This window comes from Ptychodera flava (assembly GCF_041260155.1).
Source record: "Ptychodera flava strain L36383 chromosome 23 unlocalized genomic scaffold, AS_Pfla_20210202 Scaffold_23__1_contigs__length_28996876_pilon, whole genome shotgun sequence".
Taxonomy (NCBI): Eukaryota; Metazoa; Hemichordata; class Enteropneusta; family Ptychoderidae; genus Ptychodera; species Ptychodera flava.
In genome coordinates this window covers 4,079,664-4,104,288 of record NW_027248277.1, presented here as the reverse complement: position 1 = coordinate 4,104,288, position 24,625 = coordinate 4,079,664, and the positions used below count along the sequence as shown (strand labels likewise).

The 24,625-nt window shown below is 37.4% G+C and overlaps 1 protein-coding gene across 1 annotated transcript in view; it reads left to right on the top strand.

The window, feature by feature from the left end:
• The window catches only part of LOC139123981 (uncharacterized), a 29,852-nt gene extending 6,526 nt beyond the window's left edge, over positions 1-23,326 (top strand). Inside the window, exons 2-3 of the mRNA XM_070690120.1 lie at positions 7,377-7,690; positions 22,228-23,326. Coding sequence (XP_070546221.1) covers positions 7,377-7,690; positions 22,228-22,932 — 1,019 coding nt within the window. The 3' untranslated portion in view covers positions 22,933-23,326. The remainder of the gene's footprint in view (positions 1-7,376; positions 7,691-22,227) is intronic.
• Positions 23,327-24,625: the final 1,299 nt, after the last annotated feature.

Genomic DNA, 24,625 nt, shown 5'->3' with positions numbered 1-24,625 from the left:
GAATGCTGGTGAATAAATTGACCCCTCTCTTTATAGACAGGGACAAATAAACTTCTGTTTATTTTTAACTTTTATTATGACACAAACAACAAAGAGAGTTCTTGGAAAAATCAAAGTCTAATCCTTGGCCACAATTGTTCCTCTTTTTTATTTTTTACATGATTTACAAACTGCTGTATATACTGTAATCTGGTGATCTGGATAAAATTACAGTGATTGCCTCACTATGTAAAGCATTGTCCATAAAGTATCAAAGATTAAAAATTAAAAATTACTTAGGTTTTCCAAACACGTGTGGCGAAGGCGTAGCAATTTTTTTTCGCCACATCCGACATTTATTTGCAATTTGCGACTGTGGCTATCGTTAGCGCAAGCGAACCCTGCACTGTACCACCTAGGATGGCTAGGTAAGTTGGCTGACACTAGGCAGTGCTGTATTTGTAATTCTAAAATGCAATTTGCTAAACCACCTGGGATGGCTAGGTAAGTTGGCTAACACTAGGCAGTGCTGTATTTGTAATTCTAAAATGTAATTTGCTAAACCACCTGGGATGGCTAGGTAAGTTGGCTAACACTAGGCAGTGCTGTATTTGTAATTCTAAAATGTAATTTGCTAAACCACCTGGGATGGCTAGGTAAGTTGGCTAACACTAGGCAGTGCTGTATTTGTAATTCTAAAATGTAATTTGCTAAACCACCTGGGATGGCTAGGTAGGCTGGCTGGCAACATGCTGTGTTGTATTTGTAGTTCTGAAACTCAATCTACTGTCCCACCTGGTAAGGATGCCATTGCAGTGGGTGCAGTAATTAACACCCTGGGTCTAAGTAGTCGCTACGCTAAAAATGATGCCAACGCAGGATTATCTGGATGTTTTGACCAAAGACCAAGTATTTTGATGAAAATTCTACCGTTTGCGACGCTAACAAGCCAGGTGCTATCAAAGGTAAGAATTTTTTGCTACATCTATGGTATTTTGTGTAGAACATTGTATAAAGTAGTCCATACTGTGTAGAACATGCTAGAGAGTGTACCAGGAAAGGTTCTGCAATTAATTTAGGCCCAGGAGACTTATACTGTACATGGACGTGGCTCTGTCCATCCATGTGTCCATCAGTCCCTACGTCAACACAGGTACCGGTATATCAGACAATTCCTTTCAAACTTGGTACAAGGTAGACTCTCTTACAGCGTCTCGTCCGCTACGCAGCTCTATCCTCAACCATATTGTCATGCGCCCTCAACAGTCTTTCCAGCAAGCGAGGCTTACCTAGCCAGAATTAAATGAAACCATGGTGAAAATAAATTAATGGTCATGACCATCAATTCATTTTCATGATGGTTTCATGTATCGTGTCTACAACTGGGATCGAATATATGCATGGTTACCCAGTCATTCAGTATCTTTCAACATATCAAATAAAATAAGTAGTATCTCTTATCAAACAAAATTCACGAAAAATGGCCGACTTTGTCCCTTTAACATTTTCACCAAAATGGTTTAGACCAATTCTGGACCTCCACACTGGGAAAAATGTTTGTATTTAGCGATCTATTTCCTGAATAATAACGGTATTAAATCTGATGATACTTCCTCCACATGTTGTTCATTCAAAGATTTAAAATTCAAGAAAGTCAGCTATAATTGCTAATTATAACAAGACTCTTCTGTAATGAACGTTTTGGTTCTCATTTGGCGTTCTGATTTTCATCTTGTCAAGAGCCACCACTCAGACATGCCTGGACAAGTTTCTTGCAAACTTGATGAAAGGACATATCCCTACATGTATGTCATTCATACTTACTTGTTTACAATACATTCCAATATGGGCAGAGATAGGTCTTTGGTAACCTTATTTCTTTTTTCGTATGAATTATATTGACTTCATATTGACTTTTCATGGCAACTCCCATACATTACATTCGTAACAATGAAGGTACAATGCAGAGGATATTGCTGTGTACTTTAATGCTTTAAAGCTACTCTTTGAATAATTATATGGATGAAATGTGAAGCCGTAGAGAGAGTAATTTCATATCAAGTCCCAGTAAAACTCATCCCTCTTCTACTAAGTTCTCATGTATACAAATGCATATTTTTATTTTTGTCATTATTTATTGAATTCAGGAATCAATACATCCCATATAAAAATACATATCTTACTATGGTATAAAATCATAATTAAAAAAAACAGAGACAAGTAAGAATAATTGCAAATTACAGACAACAAACTAAGCATCCAGACTATAGTAGATAATGCAGTGTGAAAAAAAGATAAAACCACGAAACAGGACTCTTTAAAAGTTAAAAGGAATTAGTTAAAAAGGACCAAGCAGATACTCCCAATTACACAGTATACATTGACTTTCTATACAATTCATTATATTTAGAGATGACGAATCCATGAGAACTCGCATTTTATATTTTCAACAAGTGTTTCTATCCCTGACTTATAAATAATCATTGAGCAATCATTGAGCACTTTTGATTTGATAAACTTGGGGTCATGTCCCACTATTATATTCTGTCAATGTTTTACAGTGTAACAAACATGATGATAATGGGCACAGTGTGTTAATTGTTGGTAATTTTAATTTTTTCCACTTAAATTTCCAGCCCTATGCGATGCTTGATGCAGCACGACATGTACATAACCTTGATTTCAGAAGATTGTTGTCAGTTGTATAATTCGACTACTTTTGTTTTTTTTTGTTTTCCATGTCATATCAGATGCTACAAAACTATTTGCTGAAATTGAGAGTGATGCTGTCAGGAGCCCAGTGAACTCTGCAGAAGGACACACAGACAGAGCAAAGACCAGAGATTGTTCAGATGTGGCGGTTGCTGGAACAAGTGAAATCAAAATTTTGGCAGAAAGAGTTGAGGGGGATGACAAGAAAGTGTCTAAATACAGCTGCACGGTATGTGGAAAGGTCTACCAATCAAACACTGGCCTCAGGAAGCATACACGGAAACATACTGGAAAATTTCCTTTCAACTGCTTCTGCGGGAAGGGATTCTCTGAAAGAAGACTCCTCAAAGAGCATAGTTGTACACACAGCTGGAAGGGCATAAAGAAATGCAAGGTTTGTGGTTTTGAGCCAAAAACTTACAAAGGAATGAAGTGGCACGAGGCTTCCCATTCTACAGAGAACCATGCATGCAATGAATGCCCCAAGAGCTTCCGCTCTAAGTTGTCTTTGAAACAACACAAACAAGGATGCCATACAAGGAAGTATACTGCACCTGTGGAAAAACTTTTGGACTGAAACATAGATACACTGCCCATTTAAAAACACATTCTGGCAACAAAGAGTTTCAGTGTTCATCCTGTGACTACCAAACTTACAGAAAGGGAGACTTGACGAAACACCAGATTCACAAGCATAGCAATGTACGAGATTTTTCCTGTGTCTTGTGCGGGCGAAGTTTTAAAACCAAAGATGCACTTGCAAGGCATGAAGCCAGAAAGAAGCCCTGTTATAATGCTTATGACTCTCTCTGGAAAGACACTTGACTTTGTGTCAGGTAGCAAAGTTCAAATTTTCATGGCAGACCTTGAACCTGAAGGGAACCGTCAGGAGTGGCAAATCTGTTGTTGAACAGATTGCTCCACTGCATTTCATACTTGCAACTATTGATCGTTGACATCCTCTACGGAATTTACTTATACATGTTTTTGCTCCTTTCCAACCTAGCTCAGCCTTTTGGCCCATTTGGCTGCTGATGAGCTAGTGATGAATGGCCTCGCTATAAATGCTTGCTGTAGATTTTTACTCGTATGTTTTTTTTTGCATGGCTTTGCGAAACAGGTGGTTTTTTTATGGCATGGATATGCGAAACATGGTGGGTACATACAGTGAAAATGCATAGTAGTCCTCTGTGGGCAGTGGTCCAAAGTTATACTTATTAGCATAGGAAAGACAGCCCACTTTTCACGTCATCACATTCCTGAGCAGTTGGTTCTTGCCAGACCTCTTAACCTGAGGTTACTCATAGCTGGTGGCTGCGCCACTCATGGCACATTTTGTGTGCTGATAATGATAATAATAAAGTACATTTGTAGTGCGCCTAATCTCTGATCCAGCGCAGATGCAGGATTGAGGTCTGGCATGCAGGACTATAGTTTTAACTGCAGTGTAACAAGTGAGCTGATTGCATTTATTCCAAAACATTTCAATTACAATTAACCCTTTGAGCGCCAAAGTCAATTTCTGTCACCTTTATAAAATATACCTAAGTCAATTTTTGTCAGATTTTTGCCAAAATTTTGCTAAAAACTGTAGCCAATGAAATGTTGTGTTCCTTTGGTCCAAAATTATCAAGAAAATTACAGAAAAGTCAATAAAAATTGGTAAAATGTTGCACTGAAATTTTGGTGGAAAAAAAAATACAGCACTCAAAGGGTTGAGCAGAACTGCGCCAAAAATTACAACACACTAGCACAAATCATGGAGTTTCAATAAGTTTTCTTCCTCCATAACCAATGTTCACAAATGTAGAAATAAAGCAGTCTTTATTGTAACTGATTGATAATTAAGGTATTTCAAATGAACACCCAGTATGAAGAACATTCCAAAACCAATGCTATCCCAACATGTACATTTCATTTATATTAAGTGGCTTTCAATGATAAGAATGATATGTAAATGTAAAACCAACCTGGCAGACACTTCTTTCTTCAGCACTCTTTGTGAATTGCTTTATACATGGTTATTTCATTTGAACTTGAAGAACACAATATTTGAGTTATATTGTATTCTATGACATTGTGAAAGTTGTTCAAAAATTACTTGTGTTTTAATAAATTTATCATCATGCTCAATAAACATTAATGTTGTACCGTGTTGTTATATTTCAAGAGAGCTTTGTCACACCCAGCTCTTGGGATTTCAAATTCACATAATCTTGGTTTTTAGCTCACATTTGGTATATGTATACATACCAAAAAGGGCTTTAATGGCAGGTCGGTGGTGTCTCTATATCTGTATGTATGCACTATCCTTTGTTGTAATTTTGGGACATTTGACCGAATACACAGTCACAGTTGTGGGACACTTTTAGGTTCTGTGACCAAAATCCCAGTCCCAAGATATTTATGGGCTTAAACAGCTCTCAAGGGGTCATTAGAGGTTATGGCGCAGTTTGAAGGCGGTCCTAAAATTTGGCATGTGTTCGAATCTGTGTTTTTGCAGTGGTGCGTCAACTTACACACTTTTAAATCCCAGGGAGTTGCTAAATGTCTACATCTAGTGGCCAAGAGTAGAAAGTAAGACCACAAAATGATACAATGTATCAATATGTGACTCATAAAGAGTAAACAAAGTGATAAGGCCATAGTACCAAGCAAAAGCGGTCAGAATTGACCCAAATGTAAACGAGTGCGGCATTTTATGAGTGCAGCTTTCGACTTTGCAACCGCAAGCAAGGCTTTTTATTTTGAATTTATATATTTTATTCAACTATACATGTGGCAACAACCGTTACAGATATGATTACACTTTACATTGTGTTTCTGACTAGTATGAAAATGTCGTGTATTTTCGAAAAATATTTCTGACTATTCATTTTACCGTTTCGTTATATATTGAAAACATGAACTACCGGTATACACGTTTGAATCACAGTCAAAATGAATTCGCCAGAAAGACCACCAGTTTGGTACAGACATAGTCAAGATTAAATCATTAATTGTTCTGAAATTCCTCAGAAAGCTTTGAAATCAAGCGATAAAAAAAATCAATTTGATTATGATTAATATTTGAAGTGTCAATTAATAGTGGAAGGAATAGTCATTAAATACAAATGACTCTAGGGTAAGTCCCAGTGTTTTTAATGATTTAGTCTGGTAGTAGGTTAATCATGATACTCAAACTTTTTGGCTTTGATTTCTTTTGAATTCCATTTGACTGAAGACTGTATTGATTTGTGCAATGTGTCTGTCTACTTGGTTATCAATTCGGCTGAAATTCGCTATATTTCTGGAGAGTTTCAAACAGAGGCCGCAATTCCGGCATGTTTAAAAACATATCCAGCAAGTCGGGGACATTCCAAAAACAGGCATCAAGATTGGGGCATTCCAAAAACATAAATCCTGGGACATTCCAAAAACATACAGTAATACTGGGACATTCAGGAAAAAACTTGCAATATATCTGTGACATTCCAAAACCATGCACTAATTCAGCTGCAGGGACACTCCTCAGACATGTAGTAATTTTTGACATTTGAATATGGGTATTATACAAATGTTATTTTAAGGATCGCGGGCACACTCTACTCTGGTGCAAGACATGAATATCTCTTTGTAAGCGTATTAAAATTACTGTGAAAATTTCTCGTGTGTGATATCCGCTGTCGCCAAATTGCAGGCATAGAAAAAATGAAACAAGAAACTGATAATGCCATGCTGCAATCAAAACCAGACAGAATTAACCAAAATGTGACAAGTTCAGCGTTCGATTTTGCCACCGGTTGCCAGCCGGGCTCTCTTTCATTTTGAATTTCTAAATAATTTTACGAATGCGATGTGGCTGATATTCAACTTTACTTGTGGCATATGACACAAAATTCATAGTGATATTCACACACTACCAAAGTCTTCAAGCACATATTTGTCTGCAAATCACTTTCTTGAAATTGTTGCCAGTTATTACTGAGCCTGCTGAGTGTACGTGGTTCATCTCTTTTGGTTGGATAAAGGTCATGACCTCCGACGCAATCTATGAACGTGTCTAAGTAAAAAAAAACATCGAATTATAAACGCGATAATTTCAGTGCCGCACGGGTAAAGCAACTTCAAGAGCCTGCCAATACGTATATTCAATTCAATATTCTGAAAATAACTACTTTGTATTTTACTTCAGTTCAAACACATTGTCTATTTGTCTCTTGGCAGAAATTTACCAATTGCCAGGAATCTTTCATTCTAGCCATATTAGTATGCCAAGAGCATCTGGCTTCAGTTCAACCAAAGCAAAGCCGAACATTCTCATCACACTCAAGTATGGACTGTGCCTGGCTTTGGCTTTGCTGCACACTGATGACACAACGAAAGCATTGCTGGACACTCACCATATACAAGTGTGGCAAGAGTGTCTTTTGTGTGTGTTTGTGTGTGTGTGTGCATATATATATATACTGGTATATATATATATGTACATTTAGCTCCTGGGGGATCACCCAGTTTTCAAAGTTGGCATGGGGGTCACCATGTTTTTTTGAATGGGAGTTTGGGGAGTCACTTTTTGATATCCACAAAAAAGAATCCAATGACAAACACACGACCCGCCCAAGCCAAAGAAACTGATTAGTCCCTAAGGTTTGTTGATTGTGACATACCGGTACATGATACCATGCATGATAATTAATTTTCAGAAAGAACACGCCAGCACCATGACGCAGTATTACCAGCTCTACAGTTTGCATGTGCCAATATCAGGGGAAATGTGTCAGCTGTAAGACAGATGTCGAGTCATACAGCATCAGCTCCAGATGTTTGTGAAAATATGCCATGTACCAGTAAAAGAGGATCTGTATCAACTGGAGGACACAGCAGTGCAGCATCAAATCCAGAATGTGTTGGTGAAAATGTGCATTTATCAACTTCAAGACAGAGCTGTGGACAGAGCTTTACTGTAACAGATCCAGAATACGTTGGTGAAAGCATGACAAGAGAAAGCTCGTCAAGTGTGAGTAATAACCTTTTTATGATACTTAATAGCTAATGGTTATGCTGTATTTAAAGGTCTGGTGAAATGGTCCCGTTCGTGTGACTGAATATCTTCCAGGAGGTCAATACTATTACACTCGCAACAGAATTGCATCCTAAAAGTACGCGCAAGTGTTGATTGTTTTGATATTTCTATGCGCGGCTTTCATGGGGTCATTTTGCGACACTCAGGTCACGCCCTCAGCGGGAGTCAAGGTTGGCCGTCTGTGACGTCACAGGTGTGTTCATTTACATCGAATAGCGGTCCAACACCGCCTTATCTCTGCCCGGTATCCGCTAACAAAACAGGCTGAGCCAGTGTTTGCGCTGCCAGTTCGCCACGTTCGCCAATCCGAATCGAAATCCCAAGTGGCAAAAAAAAATCGATCCTAATTCGCCACAGTGGCGAAACTGATTTTTGTTTTAAAAATATGGTAAAATAAAGGAAAAACGTGGGTTTTTTAGTCTTTTGTTTAATCTGCGCTTCTCTCTTGGCGATTCGCAAAAACTGTGTCTACTTCCGTATTATTGCGTTCTTTCCGTCGTACGTATTTGCAATCGAGCCAAGTCTCGCGAGAGATTTGACGTCATTTAGTCTAGTGTACAGCATGCATAAATGGCTCTCGCGAGAATTGAAACTAAGACACACACTATCGAGCCCCTGCGATAAATTTGACGTCATTTTACCCAGTGTACAGCGGGCATAGGAACGCTCGCTCGCGAGAATTTAAACTTTTGCTATACATAGCAGACATACGCATTTTAATCGAGGCAACAAGGTTCGGTGTTATACCCGGTAGTTGATTTACATTGCGGTCTAGATGTTCTGTGTTGTGCATTTTAATCACGGTCTTAAACATTCCATGTTGTGGTCGATTTGCATCGCGGTCCTCGTGGTCCGGTATTCCCCGTTGTTCTTCAATTTAATTGCCGTCCCAACGACGCGTTCCGTGTTGCTGTCGATTTGTATCATGGAGGACTCTACCTCCATGATTTGTATCGCGATCTTTACGTTCCGTGTTGTTGTTCGTTTTAATGGTAGTCTCAACGTTCAGTGTGCTGTTCATGCAGCTGATTTGCATTGTGTCCCGGCCAACGTTCCGTGTTGTAGTTGTAGTGCATTTTAATCACGGTCCCATTTACGTTTTTTACTGTCGATTTGCATTGCGGTCCCGACGTTCCGTGTTGTAGACTTGTGCATTTTAATGGCAGTCACAACGTTCATTGTTGGTGTTCATGCAGTTGACTTGCATTGCGGTCCCAACCTCCTACTACCTCCATGCTTCTGTGTAGCGAGTAGCGAGGCAGGCTCAGCCAAGGGACCGTGGCCGATCTTACGAACCAGCCGAGACAAGCACATTATGGTTCAAACACTCAACACTTGACAGGAACTTGAAAAAGTTTACAGTTGAGCCGTTCATGTTCTTGCCGCTGTCACAGCCACCAAAAGAACAACGTCTTTCCATAGTGAAGGAGGACACTGTCCTGACCATGTAAGCGGAAACCCTAGTAGTCAGGTGGCTTAGCAACAAAAAACAGCAAGATCGTTACACGGATGACAAAAGTGCCAAATTTGCTACAGAGGTTCACATATGTGTGTAGATCAAAATTAGCTATTGCTCCAAAAATTCGGGCCACCAGAAAGGCTCGATGACGTCATAAATTCAAAATGGCCGCCATTATATTGCTTAAAATGGTAAAATACAGTTTATTCGGCCAATTTTCAATATTTTTTTAAATAAACTGACACAAGCATTATAACACATTAAATTGACACAAATCAATTATTATGATGACGTCATAATCTAAAATGGCCGACCAAATTCAAATGTCCGCCGTGACATTGTCTAAAATGTTAAAGCACTGTTAATTAAGCCTGTTTCAGCATTTTATCGCCTGAACTGAAATTAACACCACAAATTACAGACAAAACATATAATTGATGCAAATTAATTATTGTGATGACGTCATAAACCAAAATGGCAACCGAAAATTACAAAATGGCCTATTATGAAGTTAACTATGCTTGGTACAATAGCCCATTTACGTGACAAAATGATAGTTTCATGGTAATGTACAATTTGTATTAATATTCCATAAACTCAAAATAAAAGATAAAAGTATCAAAACTTAGCCGATAAGTTCAACGCAAGTATCATACTCTTATGACATTATATTTATTATTAAACAATGATCTGTGTTTGAAAAATCGAATCGATATAAAGGAAATGAAGGCAACTTCACACACTGGTTCAACCTTGTTTATGATACGGTATAGTGAGTAGATCAATGTGGTTTCGTGATAAGGGAAAATGGTGAGAAACCAGTGAATCGATAGTGTTTTGACCCTCGTAATGTGACCTTGGTCTCAGAGAAAAGGTTTTATGATGTTGATTCCTCCTAGCGGCGTTTCGGGCCAAAGTGGGGTCCCTTCTTCAGTCACTTGAATGGTCTTGTATTCCAACATGCTTAGTTTGATGGTAGCCATCAAGTAGAGATGCTAAGATCATTATGTTGTGGTCTGATTGTTGCGTGAATTGTTGCTCAGACCGTTCATTTGTACTCTCCTTGTGTTTGAATTTTGCTTAAAGGAGGATATCCTGTATGTTTTTCTTCCTTTTATACGTTATTACAGGTTTCTGGAAAACCATGGCCAGCATTTAATCGCCCTTCATTATTTCCAGTTTCTTATCACATTGTTTGATAGGCTGGTTTGATGAGGTTGTGCTGACAAGTTTTTTGTTGCATCATTACTCTTATTTTTGTTGTTGAAGGATGGCTTACTTTTCGTTACATTAACTTCTTTTCGATACAAGGTATGTCTTTCTTTTTCTAATCTCGTTGTTGAAGTTTTTGCGTTGAGAAATTGACCTTTTTTTATGAAGTCCATATTGTTGCTGTATGTACGAAATATCTGAGTAAATCATTTGAAGATTGGCGGGAGATATCGTCAGATGGTTTGGTGTGGGTTTTGCAGTCGAGCAATCTCTCTCAATTGCGTCTCTGGCATTTGAAGACCACAAGGTAAGGGTATGAGATTTTGTCGATAGAATTTCAATTATGAATTCCCAAGTTGAACGTAGGGTACATGGTGTTGCACTCCTCGACAAATGTTCTGAATGTTATAGGTTTATGTTCTGTTCCTGAGTAAATCATGGAAATGTCGGCTTTTAAACGTTTCCATACGATTATTTGACCGGATTGGGATTTAATATAACTTTCTCCGTTTCATGATATGTGATATCAGATATTTCTGGTGAGCCCATGCTGCATCCATAGATATGTTTGTAATTTTTTCTGTTGAATTAAAATATGTTGCGTTTCAGAATAATCGACAGTAAGGCTTTCATGTACATTGTTAGCGGGTTTCTGTATCGTATCAGTTGGCTGGTACTGTTTCAGAGTCCAACGCTATGATCACTGCATTTATGGCTGCATTTTGGCATGTTTTTTCTACATCGATACAACGTCTAGTGTTACCAGAATAGAGTTTGCTTGTATTTTATTGATTCTAACTAGTTAATGAAGCTTCTGTGTCCCTGACATATGTAAGACGTCTTTGCGTGATTGGTTTTATGACAAAGTCTAGAAATTTCGAGATTTGGTTTATTGGGCTCGAGCAGCCATTTCTATTGAGACTTTGGATGATGATTGTTCCTTCTGCTTGGGTTCTGTGTATGTTTGGCAGGAAATACTATCGTGGTACGTGTACAAATTATTTTACTTATGGGAATGAGGAAACTGTAAATCACCTCGTCAAGGATCTTCGTGTCGCAGATAAATGATTTCATATACAATATCCAACGTATAGGTAATGTCGCCAAGTGTTGCCTAATTTTCTTTAATGTCATTTGTCGTATTCACAATTGCTATGCCTCGTCCTTTATTGATAGGTTTTATTGCGATTTGTTTGTTTTCAGTCAGATTGTTCAGAGCAGTCTTTTCTATTAGAGTTATGTTCTTTCTGATGTGGGTTGCAAATGGAATTTCCTCTATCGATCTAAGTTGCTTCGAGACAGTTTTACAATTTTTGGTTTTCCGCTGTTAGTAGTGTCGACATTGGACTTATCTTAGAACAGATGTCTGATTGATTGATTGATCGTTCGTTTCTCATGATATTGCACAATCTTATGATGCGAATAAATTTGTTGATATCTGATAGGACAATTTTTCTGTATAGGCACTTTGGAATTGAAATAATTTCAAGCCTTTGTTTAATGCTTTGATTTCAACATTTGGTAAGGTTTGATTTGCAAGATTTTTTATGAATCTGAGAATCTTTCTGAGTTCTTGTTTTTGTTTAATCTTCGAATTTCTGTTTATGTTCTTCCTGGCGTTTTTTTATGTATTTGGTTCCAAACAGCAAAACGATGGCAAACACGAAAGGCAAAGACGCTTTTCATAAAATTCACGAAAGCTGCAAAAAAAGCAAGGTAAACTAACTTCAAAAGGCAAAAAAGTATTGCCTATTTGTTCATATAACTCTGACGAAACGGTCTTTTTAGGGCAGCATATCCTCCGAAAAGAGAAATACTGTAGTACAAAATTATGTGTCTGTCACCACACATCGAGATATAAATAACAGAAAATTCAACAAACGAAAAAGGCTTCTCAAACACAGGAAGCAAAAGACCCAAATCACAAACATAAAACCTTTTTTTTCGGGGACCAAGGTCACATGACCAAGGTCAAGGAATGATTTATTCACCGGTTTCTCGCCATATTTTTTGTTATCATGAAATCACACTACTATGATTGATCTACTCACTACGTCGTAACACTTTCAGAGGTAGAACCGATGCGTAAAGTTGCCCTCATTTCCTTTACATTGATTCAGTTTTTCAGACAGAGGCCATTGTTAAATAATCAATAATTTCATAATAGTTTTGTAACTTGTGTTGAGGTTATTGGCTGAGTTTTGGTACATTTATCATTTATTTTGAGTTCATGGATCATCAAGACAAATTGTACATTACCTTTGAACTATCATTTTGTCACATAAATGGGTCATTGTACTAAGCAAAGTGAACGTCATAATAGGCCATTTTGTAATTTTCAGTTGCCATTTTGGTTTTATGACGTCATCACAATAATTAATTTTCATCAATTATAGGTGTTGTCCGTAATTTGAGGTGTTAATTTCAGCTCAGGCACTAAAATGCTGGACACAGACTTAATTAAGAGTATTTGAACATTATTACATGATATTATGGGGGATATTTTGAATTTGGTCGGCCATTTTAGATTCATGACGTCATAAAAATAATTGATTGCATCAATATTATGCTGTATTTGTAATTTGGGATGTTTCTGTCAGTTTATTCAAAAAAATATTGAAAACTGCCTGAATTAGCCGTATTTTATCATTTTTAAGCAATATAACGGCGGCCATTTTGAATTTATGACGTCATCGAGCCTTTCCGCTGGCCCAAATTTTTGGAGCAATAGCTAATTTTGATCTACACATATATGCGAACCTCTGTACCAAATTTGGCACTTTTGTCATCCGTGTAACGATATTTTTGTTAAGCCACCTGACTATAGAAGTTACCCCCCGTGGGGAGCTTACGGAGGTGTGAAATACTTTACTTCCCGTTATTGAGATACGGCGTCGGGCAAACTTCGGAAAGTCGAAAAAAGTCGACTGGAGAGGCTGGGGGACACGCCCACATTGCATTTTTCTTTTGCCATATTTCATAATCACGCGCGCTAAACGAAAAAAGAAATGAATGTAACTGTTTTACAGACCATTAACTGTATTTCTGTGATTTTGCAACATGGGCATTTCACCAGACCTTTAAAGCAACAGTAGCTGTATTTGTGACCATGTTCTTCGCCCAAGCTGGTCAACAGAAACCAAGCCAGATTGTACTGAATGTCGTTGATGGGGATAAAATTCTTCCCATATGTATTATATCAAATACTAGTACATTGCACTTCATTTGTCAATGTATTGAATTTATGTGTATGCAGAAATTCATTTTGACAAATTCTTTTAGCACAAGGAATTGAAACAGTCACATTGTGCACTGAGGTTGGTGACTCTCCATGATTCTATAGGATAGTGTGACATGAAATATTGAAAATCTCTCAAAGTTACTGTGGTGGCATTAAAGGCAATTTTACTCCTGGACCAACATTTTGCCTTAAAAATTTTAAAATGTATGTCACAACATTGTAATGTACATTTTCAGTAAAGAAATATCATGCAATGATATCATATTAAGATGTGAAAGTAAACAGCTTACATTCTTTGCACTTCAAGTTCCTGAATATCATGACAGTCATTTCATGTATTAATCATAACAAATGTTTAAAAATGAAAACCATCGGTACAGGAATTTCTTTTATGACAATGATGGTGATGATGATGGTAATTGTGTAAATAATAAAGGGTATCTTCATTTAATACACGTTGCTCCGTAAAAGAACTTTATAAACCAGACACCTCTGTAACCAATCACTGTCATTGAACGATCTAAGGCACACAGTGATTGAATAAGGGTTATTTTCTGTGTTGTTCAGGTTCTTCTCTACTCCTCTGTATTTTCTAGCTCTGTTGTCAGTGATGAGGAACTTATCAAATAGACTAATTTTCTGTCATTGTTGTCCATCCATCCGTAAACAATTGCCTTCTCTTCTGAAACCACTTGTCTGATTGCTTGAAATTTGATATGCAGTTCACTTGGGGTGACTTCACTCAAGTTTATTCAAATCATGGTGAAATGTGCATATTTGTATTTTTCGGGCATCTTTTACCGTTTTTGGTAAAAAATAGTGTTCTTTGAAACTGCATGTCTGATTGCTTTGAAATTTGATATGCAGTTTACTTAGAGTAACTTTAGTGAGTTTTGTTCAAATCGCGGTGAAATTTGCATATTTGTATTTTGAAGACAATTTTTGTCATTTTTGGTCAAAAAATCTTTAAAAATCTTCTTCAAAACTACAGGTCAGATAGCTTTGATATTTGGTACATAGGTCCCTAAGGAAGATCTTTTTAAGATTTGTGCAAGTTGTGCAGAAATATATAAATTTGTATTTTTAAGGCCACTTTTGGTCAAAAAATTTGTTTCTCAAAAAGTTTTAGTTTGATAGCTTTGATATTTGGTATGCAGGTTTCTACAGATAAACTAAATGTGATTTATTGAAATTATGATCAAATCTACAATTTTATATTTTTGGGGCAATTTTTGATATTTTTGGTAAAAAAATTTGTTGCTCAAAAACCTCCTCATCTGATAGCATTGGTTGATATGTCCTCAGAGATGATATTAATGTGATATATCCAAATTATGATTAAATCTTAAATTGTGTATTTTTGCAGCTATTTTAACCATTTTTTGTCAGGCTATCCTGAAATGAGCTATCAAAGATTTCCACCTTCTTTGTCAACACTTGTCACAAATAGTTTTTCTCTACATAACGCAGTGGGGCTCTATGGCCTTAGGTCCCTTTCTGTGTGCCCTCTAACGAAAGAGATTTCTGAAAACTTTGAAATTTTCTTAAGTCACAATGTATATTTTTGTATTCAACTGAAAATATTCCTGCGTCACAGAGAATATTCATGAGTCATGGCGCGCCCCATAGGCTTAGAGGGCACACTGGTCCCTTTTATAAAACTACCCCTCAGAAAACTTAAAGTGCACTTTTCATAAAACTTCCCTGCTAAAAAACTAAAAAAAAAATTATTTTGTAAAACTGCCCCTCAGAATAAAAAACTATGTGCACCTTTTATAAAAGGACTTATCAAAAAACTAAGTCAGAGAATCAGATCGTGGACTAACATGTTTCAAACGTGCAGTATGTATACACAGCACCAACAGATATGTCCTTTGTGAGAGATTTCCAAAGTGTCTAGATTATAAACTAAAACTGTCATGCATTGTCCGAATGCTGCAAAAATTAAATTGTTTGTCATTCTTGAAATGCACGATATTGTGCCATCATGAAATTAGGCGAAGTAATAAGTATGATTTAAAGTAGTAGTTATGAAGGCAGCCTTCAATAAATTAAATCAAATAATCATGCTTTTAAATATCATGATATGGTAAATTCACAGAATTCTAGAACTGCTTCTCTATACAATCAGAATGCTGTTGATATGGTAGATGCACAAAACTGAACTGCTGCATAGGCTTAGAGAAGAAAGAAATGCAATTTTTTCAAATAAAGTTCTGGCTGTTTTGTTTTGTAAAGTTCCCCAAATTATATCTGTCATAGTTTGAGCAAGAACAAAGCACAGCGTTGCCTCTCTGAGTAAATATGATGACGATGACACCAAGATGTACCTTTAAGTTTGATGCAAGGACTTGTGGTTATTTTATTTTTGTTATAATTTTTCCTAAATTATTTCTTGCTTGTTTTATTCTTGTTTAATTCATCTTTTTTTAGCTCCGCTGTCAGCGACGCAGAGCTTATCAAATAGGTTGATTTTCCATCGTTGTCCAACATCGTCCGTCGTCGTCCGTCGTCATCGTCCGTCGTCGTCCGTCAACAATTGCCTTCTCTTCTAAAACCGCAAGTCCGATTGCTTTGAAATTTTGTTTGCAGTTCACTTGGGGTGACCTCACTTAAGTTTCTTCAAATTGTGGTGAAATTTGCATATTTGTATTTTTGGGGCATTTTTTGGTGTTTTTGGTAAAAAAATCTTCTTCTCTGAAACCACTTGTCCGATTGCTTTGAAATTTGATATGCAGTTGATTTAGGGTGACTTCAGTCAGATTTGTTCAAATCGTGGTTGAATTTGCATATTTGTATTTTTTAGGCAATTTTTGTCATTTTTGGTAAAAAGATCTTTAAAATATCTTCTTCTTCAAAACTACCAGTCAGATAGCTTTGATATTTGGTACATTTGTCCCTAGGGATGAACTTTTTCAGATTTGTTCAAATTGTGGAGAAATATGCAAATTTGCATTTTTAAGGCAATTTTGCCATTTTTAGTCAAAAAATGTATTCCTCAAAAGTACTGGTCTGATAGTTTTGAAATTTGGTATACAGGTTTCTACAGATGAACTAAGTAATATATATTGAATCTCAGATGAAATCTGTAATTTCATAATTTTGGGGCAATTTTTGCCATTTTTGGTCAAAAAATGTGTATTTCCAAACCTTGTCATCTGATAGCATTGCAATTTGGTATACAGGTTCCTACAGATCACCTTAATGATATTTATTGAAATTATGATGAAATCTGCAATTTTGTAATTTTGGGGCAATTTTTGCCATTTTTGGTCAAAAAATGTGTATTTCCAAATATACTCATCTGATAGCTTTAAAATTTGGTACACAGGTTTCTATAGATGAACTTAAAAGTATTTATTGAAATAATGATGGTATCTGCAATTTTGAATTTTTGGGGCAATTTTTTCCATTTTTGGTCAAAAAATGTGTTTCTCAAAAAGTACTGGTCTAACAGCTTTGAAATATGGTATACAGGTTTCTATAGATGAACCAAATTTAATCTTTTGAAATTATGATGAAATCTGCAATTTTGTTTTTGGGGGCAATTGTTGCCATTTTTGGTCAAAAAATTTTACTCTCAAAAAACTACTCATCAGATAGCTTTGGTTGACATGTTCTTAGGGATGATCTGATGTGATATATTCAAAGTATGATGAAATCTTCAATTGTGTATTTTTGCAGCTATTTTAGCCACTTTTTTCTGGCCACTGCATTGAGCTATCCACCTTCTTCATCAACATGTATCAAAAATAGTTATTCTCTACATAAACACAGCGGAGCTATATCGGCCGCTAGGTCGCTTGTATTTTCTTGCAAAGATCAGACAAATGCATTTTAGGTGAGCATGATGAGAAAAATCAAAATGACTTTTCTTTGTGTAGACTACCTGTCATTGGACATGCAAGCAGACAGGTGTTCGCTTTTTGGAGTGATCTTTGGCTCTCTCATTATTTTTGGAATGCCCATGTTTAAATTTTTAGTGACTTATTTAATTGTGCATTAGGTGTTTAACATTGACAAATACAGGATCTTGTGTCTGCAGATGCTTTTTTTCACATTTTCAGAACAGTCTGATGGTTACCAAAGTGTGAAATTTGATGACAGTACAATTTGTGGAGGTATTTTATACTCAAATCTGCAAAATAGCTCATTAGTTAATATGAAAAATATTCAAAGGAAATATCAATGATGTATTTTTCACACTGCATGCATTTCGTTCATGCACTTTTTCACTATAACCTGATCCAGAAACGATATCAACATTTACATGTGGTAATGCCAGAGAAGGTTTGTAGATGTCATTTTATAAGTTAGTATTCATGATATTGTAGGTCAGAAAATACATGTTTGTACTGGCATCTTTGCTTCTTGAATTGGTGCAGCAGGTACTTAGTTGGAATCTTAACAAATCAAATAAATTTCTGTCACCAATAATTACTTACCTGCTTGAACTTGTATTTAAGAGATTTGTCCCACTTGTCCCTTGACCACAGAAAATGAATTTGCATATTCCACTTTAACCTCGACGACACCCTTATGAATCTCATCACTACTGTACCTGTTTTTTTCTTTGCGGAGTAGGGGAAACAGCCTCTCATCACATCCCCACTTGGTTGTAGCTTAGGTTGTTACCTCCTGTTGAGCTCACTATGTAGATACATGTAGATAAGTGTACCTTTCCTTATTGTTCATTACTTTGGATTTTTTAGCAACCCTTGGTTAGCTCACTATTATTTTTCTTACATTTTTTCCACTGCTTTCCAGTGGCAGCTGTATTCCTGCCGCTTGGTTTTTTCCTACTGATGTTGTTGGTCTGGCCTATCTTTCTTGCCTTCTTCAACTATTTACTGATTATATTTTTTTATTTTGTTCAGTGTTGTTGAAATTTTTTCTCATTGTTCTTGTTGTTTAGTTTTGCTATTAAGAGTGCTAGTAATAAATGCGTGTATCAAATGTGGGTCATTTACACTGTCTGCTGGAAAGTGCAATTAGTAATCTGCTATGTATGATACACTGTGAGTAGCAGTAAAGACATTGACCATTGTGTTACGTACAGTATTGTGTTAAACCTATAAGGACAGACACACCCTATATGACTCTCCAACTCTCAAAGAAAAGCTTTATAACTTCCAAGTTCATGTAGATACTGCTTCCAGAAGTTCAGTGTTAGTCACATACGGTAATGCTGCCTAGTGATATACAAATCCACCAGTTGTTTTGACCCCTGTATAAAAATACATTCAGCATAATATTTCATTGTAGGAGAAGGAATGCACATTAGCTGCTCATAATATTTACATTGAAGATAAGAGAGGAAAATGTAAAATATGCAGTTGTGTAATGTGCAATCACCATATTGTATCATTATAGTTTCAGCTATTTTTCTTTACTTGCATTACAAATTGTGGTCAGTAACTTCATAAATAACTGAATTTGTCTTTCGGATGCTGAAACATTATACATTGTGTTTCAATTCCCTTTGGTCAAAACATAAAGAGCCAAACATTGTGACTTTCCAACACGGAAAAATTTAAGAACTTCACCGATTTGTCTCGACTTACTCGTTGTCAAGAACTTGAAACAAACAAATACGATTTTGTGTCACATTGGAAATTCATGGACAGTAGTATTAGTTTACATGTGTATGTTCTTTCCAAGTATCAATAGAGATTAAAAAGTAAAGTGATTAGGCTTTCAAACACATTAACATTACATGTTTGTCTTTTGCCCCTCCATGTCAGTATTGTGAAAAGCTGACATAAGTTGAAATGCCAATATTTAAAGGGTGAGTCCTGCCACATTTTGAGAGTTTTTCGTTTGACTTGGGGCATATACTATAGTTCTGGTTGTCAATGAAATTGGTATTAATAAAACAAACATTTACACACAAACTGAAGCTTTTTGAGCGGTTTTTAGACGGTTGTATTATGTTATTTCGACGAAAACACGGGAAAAGTTGCACTTTTCGATTTCCATCATGGCGACATTTTCCGGAAATTGCCGAGCTCGCCCCGTTTTGGCGTAAGTAGCTGTGACGTCACTAATAGAATGGGTGATGGTGACTTCGTGCATTGACTATGGAGATAGTGATAATTTCATGAGTGAATTCAGTGCAACTGAGAATATCATCGTCACAGAAGATATGACAAAGCTGTTCAGAATTTACGGGCCTGCAATTTTAACAGTCGGAACCTTAACTTAAACGAGAACAAGAGCGGAACTCTTGTTGACCGTCGCGTCAGTGACAAGCCCACCGTGACCACAGTCAAACACACCAGTGCACTACCGTACACACAACCGCAAGCTAACAAAATATAAATATAAGTCTGGAGTTGCCATCCCACCTTATTATTACTTCTCAACACAAAGTGCCTCGTTCAAAATCTGTATATAAAAATTTGAATTACACCATGACGCTTGTAGATAAATGTAGTAGAGATCAAGTTGAAAATTGTCCACCGTTCATAACACACATCTTTCCTATCATTCAACAGCTGGAAGTGGAACAGGCTGAGGGTCACGTTAGCATAAACACCAAAGGTAGTATTCTCGCCGCAAAATCTTCAGTTTGGCGTTATAAAACCTCACATGAACATTGGCACTTTTAAAAATATGTGACCGTAAAGACATGTCTAGCCAATTCTCGGGAAGAGATACATTAAAATTGACATGATGTAAATATCGGGCACACTGGCACCCGAGGCCGGGCGGCTCAGCCGGCCATTTCTGTGACGGAGCATCCGTTTTTAGGGTCTATGGACGGAGTGATCAGCTACGCTTCCGCAGTTTTTTTTCTTGATTAAGTGTCAGCGATATAAAGCACAGTGTTCATTGTTTCATGACTGCGAAATTCTCAAAGAAGCTAAAATATTTTAGGGGAGACAGTCGAGCAGAAGGGAACAGATGACGACAACGCGACTGCTTCGTCAACAGTATAAACTTCTTTGCTACACGTTGTGTCACTGTTACTGGCAGCACCGTGCTGTATTATACACAACCTATCGTTCAGTCTCGCAAAGAGTCAGTCAATCACTACGTAAACTTTTTAGGAAGATAAAATTAGATATCTCCTAACGTTACTAATTATAGAGTCACACATGCATGGGATCTAGTACTTGTATTCATTTATTTATTTATTTACAGTCACTTTCGTAAAGCATCTGAATCGGCGATCAGTCTTGGGGATGTAAACACGGCCATACTTCTCCGCGGCCCCCCGCATCCTTGACATGTTTTGGGCAACCTGTCGCAGTCTTGCTGCTGTTCTCGCACTTGTCCACAGTTGATGATGATACACGCGAAGCTTTCTGGTGACAGTGGTCGTACTGGTACGGCATTGCAATTACATAATCGATGTAGTAACTCCAGGAATTAATGTCTATCTTACCGTACATCTGGCTTCCAACCGTGTTTATTCTAAGTCACGGCACTCGAAAATGTGCACCGCAGAAAACGCTTGTCTGAATGCCTCTTTTCTGACCCTTTCTTGTAATTTTGTCAAATGCGGCTAATACATCATCCTAAAATGCAATAAACTGACAATGGCTGCAGTTACTTCAGCCACCAAAGGCGTAACTTCTCAGATTGATAGATTGAAAACTATCCGTATTTTCTATCCTGGGTCGGTAACACTGCTGGTGGACAGAATTGTCCCAGAGGTTATCGTTCGCCCAGTTAAAGCGATGAAATTCGTTTCTTCGCTTCGATAAAGTGTGTATGTGCGATGTATGATAGTGAGCATGCGTGCGTGAGTGCTTCATGAACTCTACAATGTGTTGAAAGTTCTCAGTCAGAAAAATGTAACAACTTAGCCGGCTATTGAACCACTCTTTAATGGGAGTGGAGATTTAGCCGACTGGTTCTGTCTCAGGCCTCTCAGCTAGGCGACTGATGCCGTATGTTGTGGGTTCGAATCCGATTGAAAACTATCCGTATTCTCACCATGTTGAAGCCACAGCGGTAAGCATTCGCTATGGCCGAGGTGAACACACTCACTCGTACATTCTATTAGTTATGTCATTTCCGGTGGCAATGCCCGCGAATTCCGAAACGACCCGAATGGCAGCTAACTTCAAAGTCGCACAACATATTGCATTTTAATAATATTTAACCGCGTCGTTTCATTAGGGTGATGCATTTATTTGATAAAGTAGGGGTGGCAAAATCATATAGCATGGCTCATTTTAAGCAAAATTAACTTTGAATTTATGCGGGACATACACTTTAAAACATCCACATTCTGAACAGCCATTGCCACTATTGGGAGGTTTTTGTTTTATTTTCAAGAATTTTACATCAGGCCTTAGGAATCAGTGGGAGCACACAAATTATTTGTACCAGTAAAACTGTGGCATAGGTCGCTCTCAGACCTCAAAAGTAAAATAATGAGAAATAACATTAGATACATTTATAGAGGTTGAAAATGACTCCATAAATACTGACAGTGAATAGTTCATTCAACTTCACATATTGTTTATGTATCATCTGTTCAGTATAAGCAATATGAATGCTCTGATCATAAAATCACTAAAATTGTATCTTTCAAATGTTTTTCAGATTACACTGGTGAGAGGTAATCCCCAGTGTGAGTTCCAAATGGAGACTGTGTTGCCAGATGATATTTGTAATTTGTCAGAACATAACATACCTTCAAGTGACGTGACATCCCTTGATGATGACTTTAATTCAAAAATGGATGCCAGTGTTTTGAAGATAAAAGAGAAACTCTTCGTTGAATCTAATCCCACCCATGATGTTGAATTTTCGTCAGATGACACAACTCATGATCCTGACTATATTCCATCCAGTGATGGAGCATGCAGTGATGAAGTCAGACAGTGCAGTTTTGAAACACAGATCACCGAGAACTTTCAGTCAAAGATGGATGTCAATGTTTTGAAGATAAAAGAGAAACATTTCCCTGGATCTAAACCCACCAATGATGTGGAATTTTCGTCAGATGACAAATCTCATGATCCTGACTACATCCCAGCTAGTGATGAAGCCTGCAGTGATGGAGTTAAAGAGTGCAGTTTTGAGACAGAGACCACAGTGGAGCAGACAACAAAGAGTTGTCACAGTAAACCATATGTAGTAAGAAGTTCAAACCCACCTACCGGGAAAAGAAAATGGGACAAATATTCTTACTGTCTGTACTGCTCAAAAAAGCAGGCAAAACTGGTCAGGCATCTGAGAAGGCGCCATAGCACAGAAAGATTGGTCGCTCAAGCCATGGCGGTACCGGACAGAGAAAAAAGTTGAAAAACAGAATGTGGGCCAGAATAAAAAATAAAGGGAATCATGACCATAATAAGAAAGTCTTCAGAGGAGAAGCTGCAGATCTGATTGTTAGACAGAGACCACAGTTTGACGAGAAGAAGGGTATCGAACAGTTTTATCCATGCCCTGATTGTTATGGCTATTTTAGTAAAAAGACACTGAGAGTTCACTGCAACAAACACTGCACAGTAAGAAATCCATCTGCCAGACATGTGGAGCTTTCAAAGAGAGCAAGAATGCTGTTGCCAATGAAACATCAAACATCTATCAAACTTGCTGAAGTCATCAGCAAGATGAAACAGGATGAAATTACACTCATAGCCAAAAATGATGTAAATATTCTGAGGGTGGGACAAAATGAGCTGGACAGGAGCAATTCGTTAACAAAGATGCCCGGTGCCGAGAAAAGATGAGAACTCTTGCCAAAGTGCTGAAACACGCTAGGGCAAAAGATCCACGCATGGTATATGCTGCAGACCTTGTCAGAGCCAAGTCATTTGACACAGTTGTAAAAAGTGTGAGGGTCATGTCAGGTTACTGTGAAAAAACACAGACTCATGAGACATACTCAAATGCACTACGAGTTGGACTCGCCCTTGGTGACCTTGCAGTGGTTGTCCAAAATCACTACATCATGGAAGAGTCCCGAGAAAAAGCTCAAGAAGTTGATGAATTCTTAAAGTTGAAAGATAGTGATTGGAGGGTCAGAGTTACGTCTTCTGCTCTGCGACAAAGAAGAGAAGTTGGATGGAGTAAGCCGAAGTTGATACCCAATACTTAAGATTGCATGGCATTCAATAAGTACCTATCAGACACAGAAAAAAGCATCAAGAAAGACATATGGCGACAGGAAAATCACTGCTGAAACTTTAAGTAGAATAACTCTTGCTCAAGTAATATTGTTCAACAGAAGACATCCACAGGAGGTGGAATCATCCGAATAGATGATTATGTACAGCAAACAAGTACGGAAAAATCACTACATGATGAAATCCTTAAGGTAGCTACATACCTCTTAGACACTTTCAAATTTTTATTTTTTCTCAGTTGAACACGTCCCAAACCCCAATAAAGTATACATTTTCTGAAAGCCCTGATATAGAGCTATCCGACCAAGCACAGTACACGGTCATTATTTGCACAAGAGTCACGTGACAAGCGTTTTGCTGAACCTTCCAAAAACTGGTTTTTCCCGCCTTATGCGAACACGCTGCAAGATTTCCGGTTGGAATTTCTTCATTGACAAGCCTTGACAATATCCTTCAAAACCTTGTCTGGGATTTTCTTTATATGCCTTTGTTTTTTTTTAATGCGCTCTTAAAGGTGTTAGATGAAGGTGCTTTTCAAGGAATTTTAATTATCACGCCATATAATTTGAATGGAGCCTCCGGGAGAAAATCGCAGACGTGGTTTTGAAGGATATTGTCAAGGCTTGTCAATGAAGAAATTCTAACCGAAAATCTTGCAGCGTGTTTGCATAAGGCGGGAAAAACCGGTTTTTGGAAGGTTCAGCAAAACGCTTGTCACGTGACTCTTATGCAAATAATGACCGTGTACTGTACTTGGTCGGATAGGTCTATATCAGGGCTTTCAGAAAATGTATACTTTATTGGGGTTTGGGACGTGTTCAACTGAGAAAAAAATAAAAATCTGAAAGTGTCTAAAAGGTATGTAG